Source organism: Ursus arctos, unplaced genomic scaffold (assembly GCF_023065955.2).
Source record: "Ursus arctos isolate Adak ecotype North America unplaced genomic scaffold, UrsArc2.0 scaffold_14, whole genome shotgun sequence".
In the NCBI taxonomy this organism is placed as follows: Eukaryota; Metazoa; Chordata; class Mammalia; order Carnivora; family Ursidae; genus Ursus; species Ursus arctos.
Genome location: NW_026622808.1, coordinates 22,049,771 through 22,069,261, shown reverse-complemented (window position 1 = coordinate 22,069,261; position 19,491 = coordinate 22,049,771). Strand labels below are relative to the sequence as shown.

Sequence of the window (19,491 nt, the reverse complement as noted above, 5' to 3'; positions counted from 1 at the left end):
AGTTCATATGACATGGGAGTTGCTGACATTGAAATAGGTTCATCCTAGTTCAATAGAGTGGCATCCTGAATTGGCTGAGGCCAAGTGGATGTCACTCAACATCAGAGGCAAGGAATTTATTAATATGTAGAAGGATCAACATTTTAATCAAAATTGATTGAACCACAAGGATTTTTGCAACAGGCAAAATTGATCATGTTGCTCCGTGAATAAAAGTGATAAGCATCTTATTTAGATCCCATCCATTTGAATAATTAAGAAAAATTCTAGTTCTTATAAAAAGAAACTTCGCCTAAGTTACCAGAATGAAGAGACAATCACTCACTTGATTCTCTGACCTGAGACGTCACTGACCTTGACCCTCAAATGATGGGACCAGCTCACCTTGAAAAAACACTAAAACTGCAACAGATGGATGCTCTTTATTTTTCTCCTGACCTTAAGCAAAGACGCTTCTGTGTTGGAGCTGGCTCCTAATGGGTTATGAGGTCCAACTGTGCACAACTCATCCCACTCTATGTTGGTAGATCCAAAGTATGGGTAGATAAGAGATTTATGCTATGGAAATTGGCAAATATTATAATAAGGCATTTTTCTATCTTTCATTTTAAAACTTTTTCTTTTTTTTCTTTCCTTCATCTTTCTTTCTGTCTTTCTTTTTTTCTTTCTTTCTTTCATTCCACCTGTCAGTCCATCTACCTGTGGAAATTTATCAGAAAATTGTGAAGTAGGGACAAGGAGTTAAGATGGCGGAGGAGTAGGAGACACCGTTTTCAGCCGGTCCTCCGAGTCGAGCTGGATAGGTACCAGACCAGCCTAAACAACCACGGAACCAGCCTGAGACGCAGGAAGACGCATCTGGATCTCTACAAATGAACATCTCCAGCGCTGAGTATTGAGGTACGAAGCGGGGAGCCATGAAACTGTGCACAGATATCGGAAGATAAACGGAAGGGGGAGGGAGCCGCCGCGTTCGGGCGCCGGGAAGCGGTAGCCACTTGCACGGGGAAGCGGGCGGGGCTCGCGGACGGCACCCGCAAAACAGCAGACTGAGACCGTGAGCCGGGTGCGCGCGCCACCAGGCATCTCGCGGAACCCCAGAATCCTGGTGCGCTCACTGGATCCAGACTGAGACCGGGAACTTCCGGAGCGCGCGCGGGGCGGCTGGCGGCTGGCGGCATTAGAAACACAAAGGACAGAGACGCGCCGGCCCTGGAAGTGAGGGCTGGGACGCCGGGTGTGGGGCGCACATCCCGGGACGCTGCAGGGTTGAGCAGCACCAACAGAGACAGAGTTAAAGTGGCCAGAACATTAGTAGAGAACGGGCCGCAATCCCTCTGTTCTGTGACAGAGGCTGAAATTTGGCCGCTGCTGCTCTGACTCTCAGAAGACGCACAGCAAACCGCCAGGGAAAGCCGCCAGAGAACAAAAGCCTGGAAATACCGGCTCAGAGAGTGCCCATCCCCATCCCCCCTCACAGGGGACGCGGAGACCCTACCCAAACAGGGCTGCCTGAGTATCGGCGCGGCAGGCCCCTCCCCCAGAACACAGAAGGCAGGCTGAAAAATCAAGAAGCCCATAACCCGGGCGCCTGGGTGGCGCAGTCATTGAGCGCCTGCCTTCGGCTTAGGGCGTGATCCCAGCGTTCCGGAAAGGAGTCCCTCATCGGGCTCCTCCGCTGGGAGCCTGCTTCTTCCTCTCCCACTCCCCTGCTTCTGTTCCCTCTCTCGCTGGTTGGCTGCCACATAAATAAATAAATAAAATCTTTAAAGAAGAAGCCCACATCCCTAAGATCCCTATAAAACAAGGGGCACGGCCTGGGACCCAGTCAATAATTTGGGCTCTGGAAACCCCACAACCTCTCTTCATCAGAATGACAAGAAGGAGAAGCCCCCCCCCCAGCAAAGAAAAGACAATGAGACTGTGGCCTCTGCCACAGAAATAATGGATATGGATGTAACGAAATTACCAGAAATGGAATTCAGAGTAACGATGGTCAAAATGATGAGTAGAATTGAAAAAAGTATAAACGAAAAGGTTACTGAGAACATAGAATCCCTAAGGACAGAAATGAGAGCGAATCTGACAGAAATTAAAAATTCTATGGGCCAAATGCAGGCAAAACTAGAGGCTCTGACAGCCAGGGTCGCAGAAGCAGAGGAAAGGGTTAGTGAATTGGAGGATGGGTTAATAGAGGAAAAAATGAAAATAGAAGATGGTCTTAAAAAAATCCACGCCCACGAATGTAGGTTACGGGAGATTACTGACTCAATGAAACGATCCAATGTTAGAATCATTGGCATCCCCGAGGGGGTGGAGAAAAACAGAGGTCTAGAAGAGATATTTGAACAAATTGTAGCTGAAAACTTCCCTAATCTAGCAAGGGAAACAAACATTCGTGTCCAAGAAGCAGAGAGGACCCCTCCCAAGCTCAACCACGACAAACCTATGCCACGTCACGTCATAGTGCAATTCTCAAATATTAGATGCAAGGATACAGTATTGAAAGCGGCCAGGGCAAAGAAATTTCTCACGTACCAAGGCAAAAGCATCAGAATTACGTCAGACCTGTCTACACAGACCTGGAATGAGAGAAAGGGTTGGGGGAGCATATTTAAAGCTCTTTCAGAGAAAAACATGCAGCCAAGGATCCTTTATCCAGCAAGGCTGTCATTCAGAATTGATGGAGAAATAAAGACATTTCAGAATCGCCAGTCACTAACCAATTTTGTAACCACGAAACCAGCCCTACAGGAGATATTATGGGGGGTTCTATAAAAGTAAAAAGGCCCCAAGAGTGATACAGAACAGAACGTCACAGCCAATACAAACAAAGACTTTACTGGCAACATGGCAACATTAAAATCATATCTCTCAGTAATCAGTCTTAATGTAAATGGTTTGAACCATCCGATAAAACGCCACAGGGTTGCAGATTGGATAAAAAGAAATGACCCATCCATTTGCTGTCTACAAGAGACTCATTTCAAACCCAAAGATGCATTCAGACTGAGAGTAAGGGGATGGAGTACCATCTTTCACGCAAATGGTCCTCAAAAGAAAGCTGGGGTAGCAATTCTCATATCAGATAAATTGGATTTTAAACTACAGACTATAGTTAGAGACGCAGAAGGGCACTATATTATTCTTAAGGGAAGTATTCAACAAATGGATATGACAATTATAAATATATATGCCCCCAACAGGGGAGCAGCAAGATACACAAGCCAACTCTTATCCAGAATAAAGAGACATATAAATGAAAATACACTAATAGTAGGGGACCTCAACACTCCACTCTCAGAAATAGACAGAACACCCTGGCAAAAACTAAGCAAAGAATCAAAGGCTTTGAATGCCATACTCAACGAGTTGGACCTCATAGATATATATAGAACACTACACCCCAGAACCAAAGAATACTCATTCTATTCTAATGCCCATGGAACATTCTCAAGAATAGACCATGTTCTGGGACACAAAACAGGTCTCAACCGATACCAAAAGATTGAAATTATCCCCTGCATATTCTCAGACCACAACGCTCTGAAATTGGAACTCAACCACAATGAAAAATTTGGAAGAAACTCAAACACTTGGAGACTAAGAGCCATACTGCTCAGGAATGACTCGATAAACCAGGAAATCAAAAATCAAATTAAACAATTTATGGAGACCAATGAGAATGAAAATACAACAGTCCAAAACCTATGGGATACTGCAAAGGCAGTCCTAAGGGGGAAATACATAGCCATCCAAGCCTCACTCAAAAGAATAGAAAAATCTAAAATGCAGTTTTTATATTCTCACCTCAAGAAGCTGGAACAGCAACAGAGGGACAGGCCTAATCCATGCACGAGGAAGCAGTTGACCAAAATTAGAGCTGAAATCAATCAAGCAGAAACCAGAAGTACAGTAGAGCAGATCAACAGGACTAGAAGCTGGTTCTTTGAGAGAATCAATAAAATTGACAGACCACTGGCAAGACTTATCCAAAAGAGAAGAGAAAAGACCCAGATTATTAAAATTATGAATGAAAAAGGAGAGGTCACGACGAGCACCATTGAAATTGGAAGGATTATTAGAAATTTTTATCAACAGCTATATGCCAATAAACTAAGCAATCTGGAAGAGATGGAATCCTTCCTGGAAACCTATAAACTACCAAGATTGAAACAGGAAGAAATTGATTCCTTAAACAGGCCAATTAATTATGAAGATTGAGTCAGTGATAAACAACCTTCCAAATAACAAAACTCCAGGCCCGGATGGTTTTCCTGGGGAATTCTACCAAACATTCAAGGAAGAAATAATACCTATTCTCCTAAAGCTATTTCAAAAAATAGAAACAGAAGGAAAGCTACCAAACTCATTCTATGAGGCCAATATTACCTTGATCCCCAAACCAGGCAAAGACCCCCTCAAAAAGGAGAATTACAGACCGATTTCCCTAATGAATATGGACGCCAAAATCCTCAACAAGATACTTGCTAATAGAATCCAACAGTACATTAAAAGGATTATCCATCACGATCAAGTGGGATTCATACCTGGGATGCAAGCGTGGTTCAATATTCGCAAATCAATCAGTGTGATACATCATATCAACAAGAAAAGACTCAGGAACCATATGATCCTCTCAATCGATGCTGAAAAAGCATTTGACAAAATACAGCATCCTTTCCTGATTAAAACCCTTCAGAGTGTAGGAATAGAAGGTACATTTCTCAATCTCATAAAAGCCATCTATGAAAAGCCTACTGCAAATATTATTCTCAATGGAGAAAAGCTGGAAGCCTTTCCCTTAAGATCAGGAACTCGACAAGGATGCCCACTCTCGCCACTATTATTCAACATAGTACTAGAAGTCCTTGCAACAGCAATCAGACGACAAAAAGGGATCAAAGGTATTCAAATTGGCAAAGAAGAAGTCAAAATGTCTCTCTTTGCAGATGACATGATACTCTATATGGAAAACCCAAAAGAAGCCACTCCCAAACTATTAGAAGTTATAGAGCAATTCAGTAACGTGGCAGGATACAAAATAAATGCTCAGAAATCAGTTGCATTTCTATACACGAATAACGAGACCGAAGAAAGAGAAATTAGGGAATCCATCCCATTTACAATAGCACCAAAAACCATACGTTACCTTGGAATTAACTTAACCAGAGACGTAAAGGACCTATATTCTAGAAACTATAAATCACTCTTGAAAGACATTGAGGAAGACATAAAAAGATGGAAAGATATTCCATGCTCATGGATCGGAAGAATTAACATAGTTAAAATGTCCATGCTACCCAGAGCAATCTACACTTTCAATGCTATCCCGATCAAAATACCAAGGACATTTTTCAAAGAACTGGAACAAACAGTCCTTAAATTTGTATGGAAACAGAAAAGGCCCCGAATCTCCAAGGAACTGTTGAAAAGGAAAAACAAAGCTGGGGGCATCACAATGCCGGATTTCGAGCTGTACTACAAAGCTGTGATCACAAAGACAGCATGGTACTGGCACAAAAACAGACACATAGACCAATGGAACAGAATAGAGAGCCCAGAAATGGACCCTCGGCTCTTTGGGCAACTAATATTTGATAAAGCAGGAAAAAACATCCGGTGGGAAAAAGACAGTCTCTTCAATAAATGGTGCTGGGAAAATTGGACAGCTACATGCAAAAGAATGAAACTTGACCACTATCTCACACCATACACAAAAATAAACTCCAAATGGATGAAAGATCTCGATGTGAGACGGGAATCCATTAAAATTCTAGAGGAGAACATAGGCAACAACCTCTACAACATCGGCCAAAGCAACCTTTTTCATGACACATCCCCAAAGGCAAGAGAAACAAAAGATAAAATGAATTTATGGGACTTCATCAAGATTAAAAGTTTCTGCACAGCCAAGGAAACAGTCAGAAAAACTCAGAGGCAGCCCACGGAATGGGAGAAGATATTTGCAAATGACACTACAGATAAAGGACTGGTATCCAAGATCTACAAAGAACTTCTCAAACTCAATACACGAGAAACAAATAAACAAATCAAAAAATGGGCAGAAGATATGAACAGACACTTTTCCAATGAAGACATACAAATGGCTAACAGACACATGAAAAAATGTTCAAAATCATTAGCCATCAAGGAAATTCAAATCAAAACCACACTGAGATACCACCTTACGCCAGTTAGAATGGCAAAAATAGACAAGGCAAGAGACAACAATTGTTGGAGAGGATGTGGAGAAAGGGGATCCCTCCTACATTGTTGGTGGGAATGCAAGTTGGTACAGCCACTCTGGAAAACAGTGTGGAGGTCCCTTAAAAAGTTAAAAATTGAGCTACCCTATGATCCAGCCATTGCGCTACTGGGTGTTTACCCCAAAGATACAGACGTAGTGAAGAGAAGGGCCATATGCACCCCAATGTTCATAGCAACAATGTCCACAATAGCTAAATCGTGGAAGGAGCCGAGATGCCCTTCAACAGATGACTGGATTAAGAAGTTGTGGTCCATATATACAATGGAATATTACTCAGCTATCAGAAAGAACGAGTTCTCAACATTTGCTACAACATGGACAGCACTGGAGGAGATAATGCTAAGTGAAATAAGTCAAGCAGAGAAAGACAACTATCATATGATTTCTCTCATCTATGGAACATAAGAACTAGGATGATCAGTAGGGGAAGAAAGGGATAAAGAAAGGGGGGGGGTAATCAGAAGGGGGAATGAAACATGAGAGACTATGGACTATGAGAAACAAACTGAGGACTTCAGAGGGGAGGGGGGTGGGGGAATGGGATAGACCGGTGATGGGTAGTAAGGAGGGCACGTATTGCATGGTGCACTGGGTGTTATACACAACTAATGAATCATCGAGCCTTACATCGAAAACCGGGGATGTACTGTATGGTGACTAACATAATATAATAAAAAATCATTAAAAAAAAAAAAAAGAAACAGCAGACACAGGAAAGTCTCTGAAAAAAAAAAAAAAAGAAAATTGTGAAGTAGGAATTCTTAAATAGGAAATTACCACTATGGCATACAAACTAGTGAAGCCACTTCTGGGTCAGATGATGATAAAGCCTTTCTTAACCTTATTTGTTCTGTTTCACAAGCATAATTTAGGTCCATAACTATATCCTGTTATTATAATCTAATTTCTGGCATGCAGAGATGGAAAAGTCTTAGATGGCAATTGGCAGAATACACACAATGCTTTTAAAATCTGAGCAAGGGACATTATGGCAGGAGGTACCAGATAAATCTCCTGATAGTGTTCTTACCTACCAAGATATTAAGAATAACAATGCATCCCTGGGGAAATTACAAAGATTAACGACACTATCAATGGTTGAATGTCAGGGGTTGTCATTTCTATTGTGCCACACTTATGTTTTGAATGGTGTGGAAGAAAATTAAATCTTAGAGAGTGAATGTGGATTATTACAAACTTTATTCAATGGTGGCCCCAATTCCTTCTACTATTGCAATGTGCTCAGTTTCTAGAGTGGATGAATGCAATTGGTGTAGCTTTTGATATGTCAAATGAATTTTCTTTGAGAGCAGATAATATGAGAGGCAGCTGCTTTCATCTGGCACAGGAAGCATCACACATTTTCCTCTAGCTTTTCCTATGCTATTGTAAGCAACAAATCTCCTGTATTACACATATTTACTTTTGAAAATTATGCACTGGATTCTATTTCCCACACTGATCCCCCAAAATACAGTGAGAGGTCAAAATTTTAAATAAAATACAGAAGAAACCGTTACTTACAATGTGTGAAAAATTAAAGAGACTGAATCCTTGAGATAACATAAATTGCAGATTATCATTCTGTGAGATGATAACATTACCATGATTTAGGTCTTCTAGAGTTTTGAGCATTGTTACTCATGTTCAGGTCTCTATCTTCATACAAGTAATACCCCTATGTAGAGAATGTTTCTTGGCTGAAGAGTTTTTTAAGGGCTTGCTTTATGTCCTTGTTTTTAAGACTGTAGATAAAAGGGTTCAGCATGGGGGTGACCACCGTGTACATCACTGAGGCCACTGCACTTGCCCTGAAGTTTTGTGTAGCAGCAGAACTAAGATACACCCCAAGGGCTGTGCAGTAGAACAAGGAGACAACTGAGAGGTGAGACCCACACGTGGAAAATGCTTTACACTTGCCTTCAACTGATGAAATTCTCAAAATAGAAGATACAATCTTAGAGTAAGAGAAGAGGATTACAGTGAGTGGAAGAACACCTACAAATCCAGTACCAAGATACATCACTACATCGTTGAGAAAGGTGTCAGAAGAAGCAAGTTGTACCAGCTGATTAAGTTCACAGAAAAAGTGAGGGATTTCCAAATCATTACAAAAAGAGAGTCTCAAAACCATTAAGCTCTGTGACAAGGACTGCAGGGCAGTCATGATCCAGGATGCCATAAGCAGGAGCCCACAGAGCCAGGGGTTCATGATGACCATGTAGTGGAGGGGATGACAGATGGCTACAAACCGGTCATATGCCATCACAGTCAGGAGGAAGTTATCCAGATCTCCAAAAAGCATGAAGAAGTATACTTGGGTGATGCATCCTGCATAGGTAATGACTTTATTCTGTGTCTGGATGTTCAGCAGCATCTTGGGGACGGTGGTGGAGGTGAAACAGATGTCAGCAAAGGACAGGTTAGAGAGGAAGAAGTACATGGGGGTGTGGAGGTGAGGGTCAGTGATAATGGCCAGGATGATGAGCAGGTTCCCAACGAAAGTGACCAGGTACATGGACAGGAACAGTCCAAAGACAAGGGGCTGTAGTAATACCTGTTCTGAGAGCCCCAGGAGGATAAATTCTGAAACACATGTTTGATTTTCTGGTTCCATGTAGCTGATGAAACTAAGGGAAAAGAGACAAAGTAATGCAAATGTAGCCACAGTTACCCTGGTAAAATGCTGAAGGTCCCGATAGGGAAGGCAAGGAGAAAGGTTAATAGAATAAGTTTGGGGGAGTATAACCAGTCTATAAACTAGTTCTAGGAATGGATTGAGGAGTTGAGACTCTGGTTTGTTTTTTTGTTGTTGTTGTTTTATTTTCTTTGTTTTTATTATTATGATATGTTACTCACCATACAGTAGATCATTAGCTTTTGATGTAGTGTTCCATGATTCATTGTTTGCATATAACACCCAGTGCTCCATGCAATACATACCCTCCTTAATACCCATCACTGGGCTAGCCAATCTCCCCACCTCCCTCCCCCCTAAAATCCTCAGTTTGTTTCCCAGAGTCCATAGTCTCTCATGGTTCATCTCCCCCTGTTTTTCTCCCCTTCATTTTTCCCTTCCTTCTCCAATGCCATCCTGATCAAAATACCAATGCCATTTTTCAAAGAACTGGAACAAACAGCCCTTAAATTTGTGTGGAATCAGAAAAGACCCCGAAATGACAAGGAAATATTGAAAAAGAAAAACAAAGCTGGGGGCATCACATTGCCTGATTTCAAGCTATACTACAAAGCTGGGATCGCCAAGACAGCATGGTACTGGCACAAAAACAGACACATAGATCAATGGAACATAATAGAGAACCCAGAAATGGACCCTCAGCTCTGTGGTCAACTAATCTTCTACAAAGCAAGAAAAAATATCCAATGGAAAAAAGAACAGTCTCTTCAATAAATGGTGCTGAGAAAATTGGACAGCTATATACAGAATGAAACTCAACCATTCTCTCACACCATACACAAAGATAAACTCTAAGTGGATGAAAGACCTCAATGTGACACAGGAATCCATCAAAATCCTACAGGAGAACATAGGCAGTAACCTCTTCAACATCGGCCACAGCAATTTCTTTCATGACATGTCTCCAAAGGCAAGGTTTTTGAGTAAGGCTAGTTTTGTTCACTTGACCTACAACTTTCCCACTTATACAGATCAAGTAAGAATATTTGCCTTTCTACCTATATTTTCTTATATGAACGCCATGATCAACTAGCCAACACCAGAACAAGTCGGATTATCCCAGTGGAGGTTTTCACTCTGCTGTCCCCCACAGCAACCACTGCCACTTTGCTTTTGTTGTTTGATGCCACCACTTGGCCCCTGACATCCCCATATCCAGTTGTTCCCATTGCATTTGGGTTTCCCAATTTTATGGCTGCAGTTTCCACTGTAAGATCTAGCCTGCAGAAAAGATCACAGAGCTGTTCAAAGATATTGGGACTCTCCTCACAAATTATTTCTCACAGTCTTGGTGAAAGGTATGTCTTCTGGACTCTTCCAGTGTGGGTAAGTAGGTCAAATCCATTCTAACAGTCCAATATCCCTAAGCCTCTAAATCCATTCCTCTACATTAAACCGAAGCAGGTCTAGCATTTCCAGCTCACTCACTGTGGCCTACCTTTGGTCCATGTTTCAACCAAACAAACTGTAAATTCCCAAGCTGCAACATTAAATGCAGAGTATCTGCTTAGTGAGCCCATATCAAAAAATTCAGCCTGTCCCAACTTTATGTTCTTTCTCTCGTTATCCCACACTCTTAAAATATCCAGATTTTTGTATGTATAAATGAGAAAACTCAAGTAGTTCTTTTGGAGTGTAGCATACCTCCTCACAGGTCATGCTGCATCTTACCATTAGGGGCCTGCTGGTACCTGGGTCTAGTTATGGATCTAGAAACAAAAAGGAGCGGTGAGGGTGGACCTGAGGAGACAGCATTGTCTTGGGTGGCAACTGCCTGGTGGGGAACCATTAGTGTCCTTAGGCAAGGCAGGGTCAACCCCTCAGACTGAAGTGGAAAGGTGACACTGGGGCTATGGATGACCCTATCACTGTGAATGGGGAGGTCAAACCCACTGGGATGGGGAGGCAGCTTCCACTGGCAAAGAAGACTTATCAGACTTAGGGGTTCAATTCTCCAGCTTCATCAAGGCCTTCTCACTTGTCCTCATTCCAACATACAGGACCCCATTTCTTCCCAAGCAGTGCTCTAATTTAACTGTAGACGTCCTACATGGCAACTCATTCAACTTGCATTATAATGCAGCCAGTCACAGGATGAAAGATTTTCAGCAATCCTAACCTTGCAGGTACAGGAAATACAGGTCTCCATCAGGATACACATAAAAGTTTTCAGATCATTTATGAAGCATTTGAACTGAGAATTCAGTTATGCTAATCTTTTTCTTTCCCCCACTTTGTTCAGTGACATTAGGAGCAAGCCATCAATCTCAGTTATTCATTAGTTTGCAACAGTGTTTGAAAGTATCAGACACACAACCACCCAGATCCTCCCTTTTTATAACTGTTTTATTAGGAATATCCAATGGTAATATTTTGCAAATCTCTATTCCTCTCTTTAATACTGGAAATAAAGTCGTTAGTATCTTTAAATCTAATTATATTTGAGAGCTAATTCCAGAAACTCCAGAACCAATTCAGAAAACTCACATTGGCAGAAATAAACAAGTGAATGAATGAATGAATGAATGAATGAATGAAAAAATCTGTGGGAAAAAATTCAATCAGTTATATAGATATTCTCTACTCAACAAACTAGAAACTAATTTACCAGTAGTGAATTGTGGGCAACACATAGTATGTCCCTCATAAAGAGTACAATGTGGAAAGGAGGGAAAAAGAATAACTTTACAGTGGAGAAACCTGTAAACAGTAACTCATTCTTATGTTCAAGGCCAGCACAAAGTCACAGTGATAGTTTGTATCCTTGATATAAAGTGATAAAAATGGCAACCTTCGTTGTTTATCCCCCAAAGTTCATAACCCTAGTCTAATCATGAGATAACCATCAGACAAATTTCAAATGATAGAAGATTTTTCAAAATATCTGACCATTAATTTTCTAAACTGTCAAGTTCTTCAAAGCAATGAAAGGCTGAGAAACTTTCCTAGCCAATAGATGCCCAAGGAGAAGTGATGACTACATGCAATGCGTTGTGGATGACAGATGTTAATAAGGGGGAAGCTGGTGCAGGTTTATGGGAACTACCTGTAATATTTTTTCAATTTCCTTGTAAACCTAAAACTGTTTTAAAAATAAAGTTTATTAGAAATAAAATTATTTGTTTTTTGGTGTTGAGTTTGGTAAATTCTTTATAGATTTTGGACACTAACCCGTTATCAGATGTATCATTTGCAAATATTGTTTCCCATTTCATTGATTGTTTCCTTCCCTGTGCAGATTTTTATCTTGATGAAGTCCCAATAGTTCATTTTTGCTTTTGTTTCCCTTGCCTCTGGTGACATGTCTAATAAGAAGTTGCTATGGCTGAGGTCAAAGTGACTCTTACTGATGGAGAACAAACTGATGGTTCCTGGAGGCTAGGTGGGTGGGGGATGGGCTAGATGGGTGATCAGTATTAAAGAGGATACTTGTGTTGAGCCCTGGGTGTTGTATGTAAGTGATGAATCACCGAATTCTATTCTGGAAACCAATATTACACTGTATGTTAACTAACAAAATTTAGATAAAAATAATTTTTAAAAAAGAAATAAAATTATTGGTGAAATGCAAAAGCATTGGAAACAGTGATCTCTGAGCTGACTCCAGACTCCATTACATGCCTATTGTGTCTCACGTTGTTCATTCACAAAATCTGATTACATAGTCACTGAAAGAATTAAGCAAAATAAACAAAACAAAATTCCCACCTGTGTGGGAATTAACAGTGAAGACTGTTTTTCCAAACTCTCAGAGATTCTCCTCCCACCCCTATGTCCACTGTCCCTATTTCCACCCCTCACTATCTATGGCTTTAGCTTTTACTGCAGCGATAATGTGTTCCTCCCATTGACCCAAGTGACCTTTCCACAGGGTGAGTTTAGTCGTGGACGTCACCTGATGTAAACTCTGCACTGACGCTGCACTGCTTTCAGCAGCACGTGTCAATTCTGTAGTCAGAATCTAAGATTCTCTGCTACTTGGTGGCTCTTTCCTGGCCAGGCCCAAATTTCATTTTTCATCCCTAACTTCACATTGTTGGTCGGGTATTAAGAACTATTTTTCATTACCTAAGCACAGCATACAGTTTATTTTTTTATTTAAATTCAATTAGCCAAGATATAGTACATCATTGGTTTTCGATATAATGTTCAATGATTCATCAGTTTCGTATAACCCCCAGTGCTCATCTTATACATTTTATCTAATCCCTGTATTTACTGCTATTCTTCCTGGGGAACTCTCACGCTTACCCCACCTGGAATAATTCCATGTCTACTTCAAAGCTCTGTCCATTTATAACCTGGGTTGTAAAGCCTTCACGAATCTCTCCAGGAAAAGTGTCCTATTTTAGGACCCACTTCACCAGGATTCGAGCACCATATCAGATACTGCATTTACTTATTTCTACGTTTCTTTCCCTTTTCAGACCAGAAGCACCTTGAGAGAAGGAACAACATCTTATTAATTTCATATTCCCAGAATATAAATTAGTGCCTACCATACAGTGATTTCTCAATAAATGTTTGTGAAGAGAACAAATGGTTAAGTGATAGTAAAAAGAGATACCACCAACGACAGGGAGAAAGGAGATACAGCGAAACAACAGAACAAGCCGTGGAGACAGGGAACCCCATGACTGACAGCCAACCCCAGAGGAGACAGATGAGAGCAAAGAGATATTTTAGTGCATCCACGATTGACCTCCAAAATTTGGGACTTTCACTTGCCAGGATTTCGTATTACCAAACTTGTCGTTACTTGTTATGCTTTTGCATAACATAAAGTTACTGCCAATAAAAAGAGTTTTATACATTATTATCATACTCCCCAGTACCTGTGAAGATGCTGTGGTTCACCCAGTTATTATCACAGGAAAGGCTGAGCTCACTCCTGAAGTTACTTCCCTGTGCAATTAATGAATTTGCCCCCAGAAATGACAGGGAGATAAAACCACTCATGAGGCCTCTGGAAGGTACAATTCTGTTTTCTCATCATCTGAAATTAGTAGAATAGACTTGAGAGGGTTTGGAGGAAGCATTTAAGAGCTTCAGTAGCTTTAGGAGCTGAATTCCCATGAGCCTCATTGGTGAAGTATTCTTTTGTCTTTCTATTCCTTGAGAGATTTAGTTCCCTGGAGCTAAAAAAGAAAAAACAGAGTGCAAACATGTGCTGGATTTAGTCCTGGGAGATGTCTTTGGAGTTCCTGTCTCTTTGGACTCCTTCGTGCCAGGAGGTGGTCACCACTTTCTAGGTATGGCTGATATAAAAACCACAATACCTGCTATATCCCTGATTCTGGAGGAACATTGTGTGTATATCAGAATATCTTCTTTCTCCTATCTGTCTTCTCTAGTGTTGTCCTCAATCATGGCATTAAACAAATTCTCTTTCAAACTCCAGGCTGACAATCCAAGCTAAAAGAACAGAGATATCAGAGACCACACATGAAAAAGAATGCCGTCTTTACAAAAATCGTTTAGAATAATATTCAACAAACTATAATCCATAGCAAACGATAAGACAATTCCTGGGGAGAGTGGAGACTCTGATGATTCGCATTGCTACTACATCAAAATATTGAATATGTCTCAATAATTTTTAGAAGTTTAAAATAATATAAAGTACCTTCTGCAACCAAAATTAAGTGAGACCAGAAATCAGTATCAGAAGGAAAACTAGAAAATTGCCAAATACATGAAGTTTTTAAAACATACTCTTAACCAACCAATGAGTTCAAGAATAAATAATAAGGAATATTACAAAATCCTTTGAGAAGAATGAAAATGAGAATACGACATCCCAGAATTTATGGGATTTGGCAAAAGCAGTGATCGTGGGGTAAGTTTATAGCTGTAAATGCCTACATTTAAAAAAAAAAAGAAAAACTTCAGGGGCACCTGGGTGGCTCAGTCGTTAAGTGTCTGCCTTTGGCTCAAGTCATGATCCCAGGGTCCTGGGCTCTAGCCCTGCATCGGGCTCCCTGCTCTGCAGGAAGCCTGCTTCTCCCTCTCCCACTCCCCCTGCTTGTGTTCCCTCTCTCGCTGTCTCTCTCTCTGTCAAATAAATAAATAAAATATTTTTTAAAAAAGAAAAGAAAAAGAAAAACTTCAAATCAATATCCTAGTTTTACACCTTAAAGAACTAAAATAATAATAAGAGAAAACTAAACTCAAAGCTATCTAAGGGTATAATAAAGATTTGTGATAATAAAAATGTAGATTAGTAAAACAAGAAAGAAAATCAAGAAAACAAAAAGCTGGTTTATTAAGAACATTAATAAAGTTGACAAAAGTTAAGCTAAACTGAAATTAAATAAAGGGAGTAGACTCAAGTTACTGAAATAAGAGGTAAAAAGAAAATAAGACAAAATCAGAGAAGGTGACAAGCCCTAAAAGACAACACTAGGAAACAAACTGAAGGTTGCTGGAGGGGAGGTGGGTGGGGGGATGGGGTAACTGGGTGAAAGGCATTAAGGAGGGCACGTTGATGTAATGAGCACTGGGTGTTACATGCAACTGATGAATCACTAAACTTTACCTCTGAAACTAATAATACACTATATGTTAATTAATTGAATTTAAATTTTGAAAAAGCATGGACATTAGTATGGACCATATAAAAACAAACATAAGAGAACATTATGAAACATTTTACACCAACAAATTAGATAATCTAGTTAGATGGGTGAATTCCTAGGAATACACTAAAAAAGTGGCTCAAGTAGAAATGAAAAATCTAAGTAGATCTATAACAGATAAAATGATTAGAGCAATTAAAAGAAAAAAAAATTCTCATGAAAGGAAAGCCCAGGATTTGATGGCTTCACTGGTTAATTCTAGCAAATACTAATTTACACCAAACTTTCTCAAACTCTTCCAAAACACACCTGATGATGCCATTATTACCCTGATACCAAACCAAAGACAACAAGAAATGTAAATTACAAACCAGTCTTATGAGTACAGATGCAAAAATCTTCAACAAACTACTAGAGAACAGAATCCAGTACATGTTAAAAGGATTCTACACCATGACCATGAGGAACTTTGACAATGACTTCTTAAATATAATACACCCAAATCACAAACAACAAAAGAAAAAAAAATAAATAATGGGGTTGTGTTAAAAACTTTTGTGTATCAATGGATATTAGTTTTTCTAGCTTTTTTATCAAAATTTAGTGAGTGTGCATGAAAATGAATTCTGATCATACTTGATTGAATATGGAAAGGAGTTTTTAAGCAAACCAAATATATTGTTGGAATGCATTATCAGAAACCTGGGTCCATATGGCAGCTTGAGCAAATGAGCATATTTAAATATTGTTTATCTCTGAAAAACAAACTGAGGGCTTCAGAGGGGAGGGGATGGGGGATTGGGATAGGCTGGTGATGGGTAGTAAGGAGGGCACGTATTGCATGGTGCACTGGGTGTTATACGCAAGTAATGAATCATCGAACTTTACATCAAAAACCAGGGAAGTACTCTGTGGTGAATAACATAATATAATAAAAATATTATTATGAAAAAATTAAAAAAATAAAATAAAATTAATGACAGTAAAAAATAAAAATAAATAAATAAATAAATAAATAAATAAATAAATAAATAAATATTGTTTATCACTTAGTTGACTGAAGTTTGGATTCAATAGTGGCCTATTCTAAAAGCAGTTACATTCACCAAGAGATTGAGAAAGAATTTGTGAGGTGTGCAACAGCTTCCTTGAAGAGCTCTGTAGTGGTTTTCCACATATGATAGAGCTGCTGAAGTTTAAATGAGTTCTTCCTGACTCTAGGAGAGAGAATGTCGTCCGTGGGATGCCATGTGGGAATCACTCGACCATCAGAAGGATGGCAGTCACAGTTAATGTGATAGGCAGCAGGGCCGGCTTTTTTTTCCCAGTATGTTAAACCACTGGGATCTTTGGAAAAGGCATCGATCATAGTATTTTGATGAGTAAAATAGAAGGGAAGCTTTCAAGGACCTAACAACTTATATCAATATAAAAACTCTAGTTCTGAGGTGAGGAAGTTTGACCTGAGTCACCAAAATGAAGAGTAACAATGTCTCACTTGATTCTCAGACCTGAGACTTTGCAGTGACCCGGATCGCCGCTACTGTTGAGGGTGGACTACAAAACCACCATAGATTTATGCTCTCCATTTCCCCCATAACCTTATCCAAAGACAATGGTGTGGAGCCACTGGCTCCTAATGTCTCATGAGAGCCAGCTATACACAGTGCCCTTCCACTCCTGGCTTAGGGACATCACGTTGTTTGCTTAATGGCCATGAAGGAAGTATTTATTTTATAGAAATTGGCAAATGCTGGAAATAAGCACTTTTTTCATTTGTTTCTTCTTCTTTCATTAATTCGATGTCTTTATTCCGTATTTCCATCATTCCTTTGTTTCTTTCTCCCTTCCGTGCATTGTTGTGCTTTTGTTTGTTTGTTTGTTTGTTTGTTTAGCAAGAGCTCAACACTTACCAAAATGCTAGCACTCAAATGACCTGAGGCCTTTTACATGGAGAAGAATGAACTGAGTGAAAAAGGAAATACCGGGATCAGTTTGGTTTTTTTTTAATTGGACTCTGGCTCCAAGCTAACACTAATACAAAATGCCACTGTGGCTTACCAAAGTGGTGCGTAGAGGTTGGGTGATGAATAAAGGAGCTCACTTTTTCTGCCCCACAAAGACTATGGCAAGCCCACAGGTTTATTCTGTTTTTCATAGCCAATTTTTGAGATGCATATTTAGAAATGACAAAGTTGGCCAGAGAGAACACCCACTTTGCTTTTGTGATCTGCCAGTGAGGGCCATTATGACATGAACTGACAAGGACTGTGCTGTGAGAGTGGTCCTGCCTACAAAGACATTGGAAGAAAACAATAGTGCCTGTCTAGGGGAATCCCATAGATCAGTGACCAAGTAATTGAAGGGTCAGGGATTGTACTTTCTAATTTTATCTTCACTTAACTTCTGTTTTCAACTGTGTTGAAGAAAATCAGATCTTGAAGAATAAATGTGAATTATTACAGAGTTAATTGCATGTTGGTTCCAGGTCCACATATGACCTTTCCCTAGAGTAGTTAATGTAAACCTTCACACTTGCTACACAGACGTTGGTGTAACAAATTACTTTTTTTCCAAAAGCAGATCATCTCCGGAGCAGGTGCTTTCTTCTGGCAGAAGCAAAGACATACCATCATTCCTTTGCCTTTTCCTGTAATTTGATAAGCTCCCAATTTCTTATATTAAATATTTTACTGCAAAATTTCATACATTGAGTTTTGCTTCTACGCTGACCCTACAGGATACAATCAGGGAAACCAAAGCAATTCTAAGGAAATAGGGAAGAAACAGCTGTTTACAATGTATGGAAAACCAAGAGAATGGACCATGTTAATAAGATAAATGCAAATATCTTTCCACAAACCGATAAAAGTATTGTGATTTAGTTCTTCAAAACTTTTGAGCCCTGCTTCTAGTGATCAACTCTCTTATCCTGAAATAGGATACGTGTATAGAATGCTTCTCAGCTAAAGAGTTTTTAAGGGCATACTTTATGTCCTTGTTTTTTAGACTGTAGGTAGAAGGGTTCGGCATGGGCATGACCACCATGTATATCACTGAGACTATGATACTTGCCCTGGAGTTTTGAGTAACAGTAGAACTAAGATACACTCCAAGGCCTGTACCATAGAACAAGGAGACAACAGAGAGGTGAGACCCACACGTGGAAAATGCTCTATGATTCCCTCCAGATGATGAAATTCTCAAAATGTAGGTTATAATTCCAGAGTAAAAGAAAAGGATACCAGTGAGAGAAGTAAAACCCAGAAGACCAGTTGCAAAAGGTCACAAGGTCACTGAGGAAGGTGCCAGAACAGGCAAGGGGGACCACCTGATTAAGTTCACAGAAAAAGCTAGGGATTTCCAACTCTGTGCAAAAAGACAGTTTCAAAATCATTGGGCCCTGTAATAAAGCCTCCATAATGCTCAATAACCACATGCCAGAAGCAGGATGCCCCAGAAATTGAGATTCATGATACCCATGTGGTGCAGTGGGTGACAGATGGCTGCAAACCAGTCATAGTCCATCACTGTTAAGAGAAAGTTGTCTAATCCTGCAAAAAGCAAAAACCATAAGATACCTAGGAATAAACCCAGAAATGGACCCTCAACTCTATGGTCAACTAATTTTCAACAAAGCAGGAAAGAATACCCAATGGGAAAAAGACAGTTTCTTCAACAAATGGTGTTGGGAAAACAGGACAGCCACTGGCAGAAGAATGAAACTGGACCACGTTTTACACCATACACAAAAATAAACTCAAGATGGATGAAATTGTGGTCCATATATACAATGGAATATTATTCGGTTACCAAAAAGAACGATTTCTCAACATTTGCTGCAACATGGATGGCACTGGAGGAGATAATGCTAAGTGAAATAAGTCAAGCAGAGAAAGACAATTATCATATGGTTTCTCTCATCTATGGAACATAAGAACTAG

The 19,491-nt window shown here is 40.0% G+C and overlaps 1 protein-coding gene and 1 pseudogene across 1 annotated transcript; both read right to left on the bottom strand.

Annotated features, from left to right (window-relative positions):
• Positions 1-7,949: 7,949 nt before the first annotated feature.
• LOC113247180 (olfactory receptor 7A17-like) lies at positions 7,950-8,888 on the bottom strand. The gene has a single exon (XM_026488097.2). It carries the CDS (start codon positions 8,886-8,888, stop codon positions 7,950-7,952), a length of 939 nt encoding a protein of 312 aa, XP_026343882.1.
• A 5,418-nt stretch (positions 8,889-14,306) lies between these two features.
• Positions 14,307-19,117, bottom strand: LOC113247179 (olfactory receptor 7A10-like; annotated as a pseudogene).
• Positions 19,118-19,491: the final 374 nt, after the last annotated feature.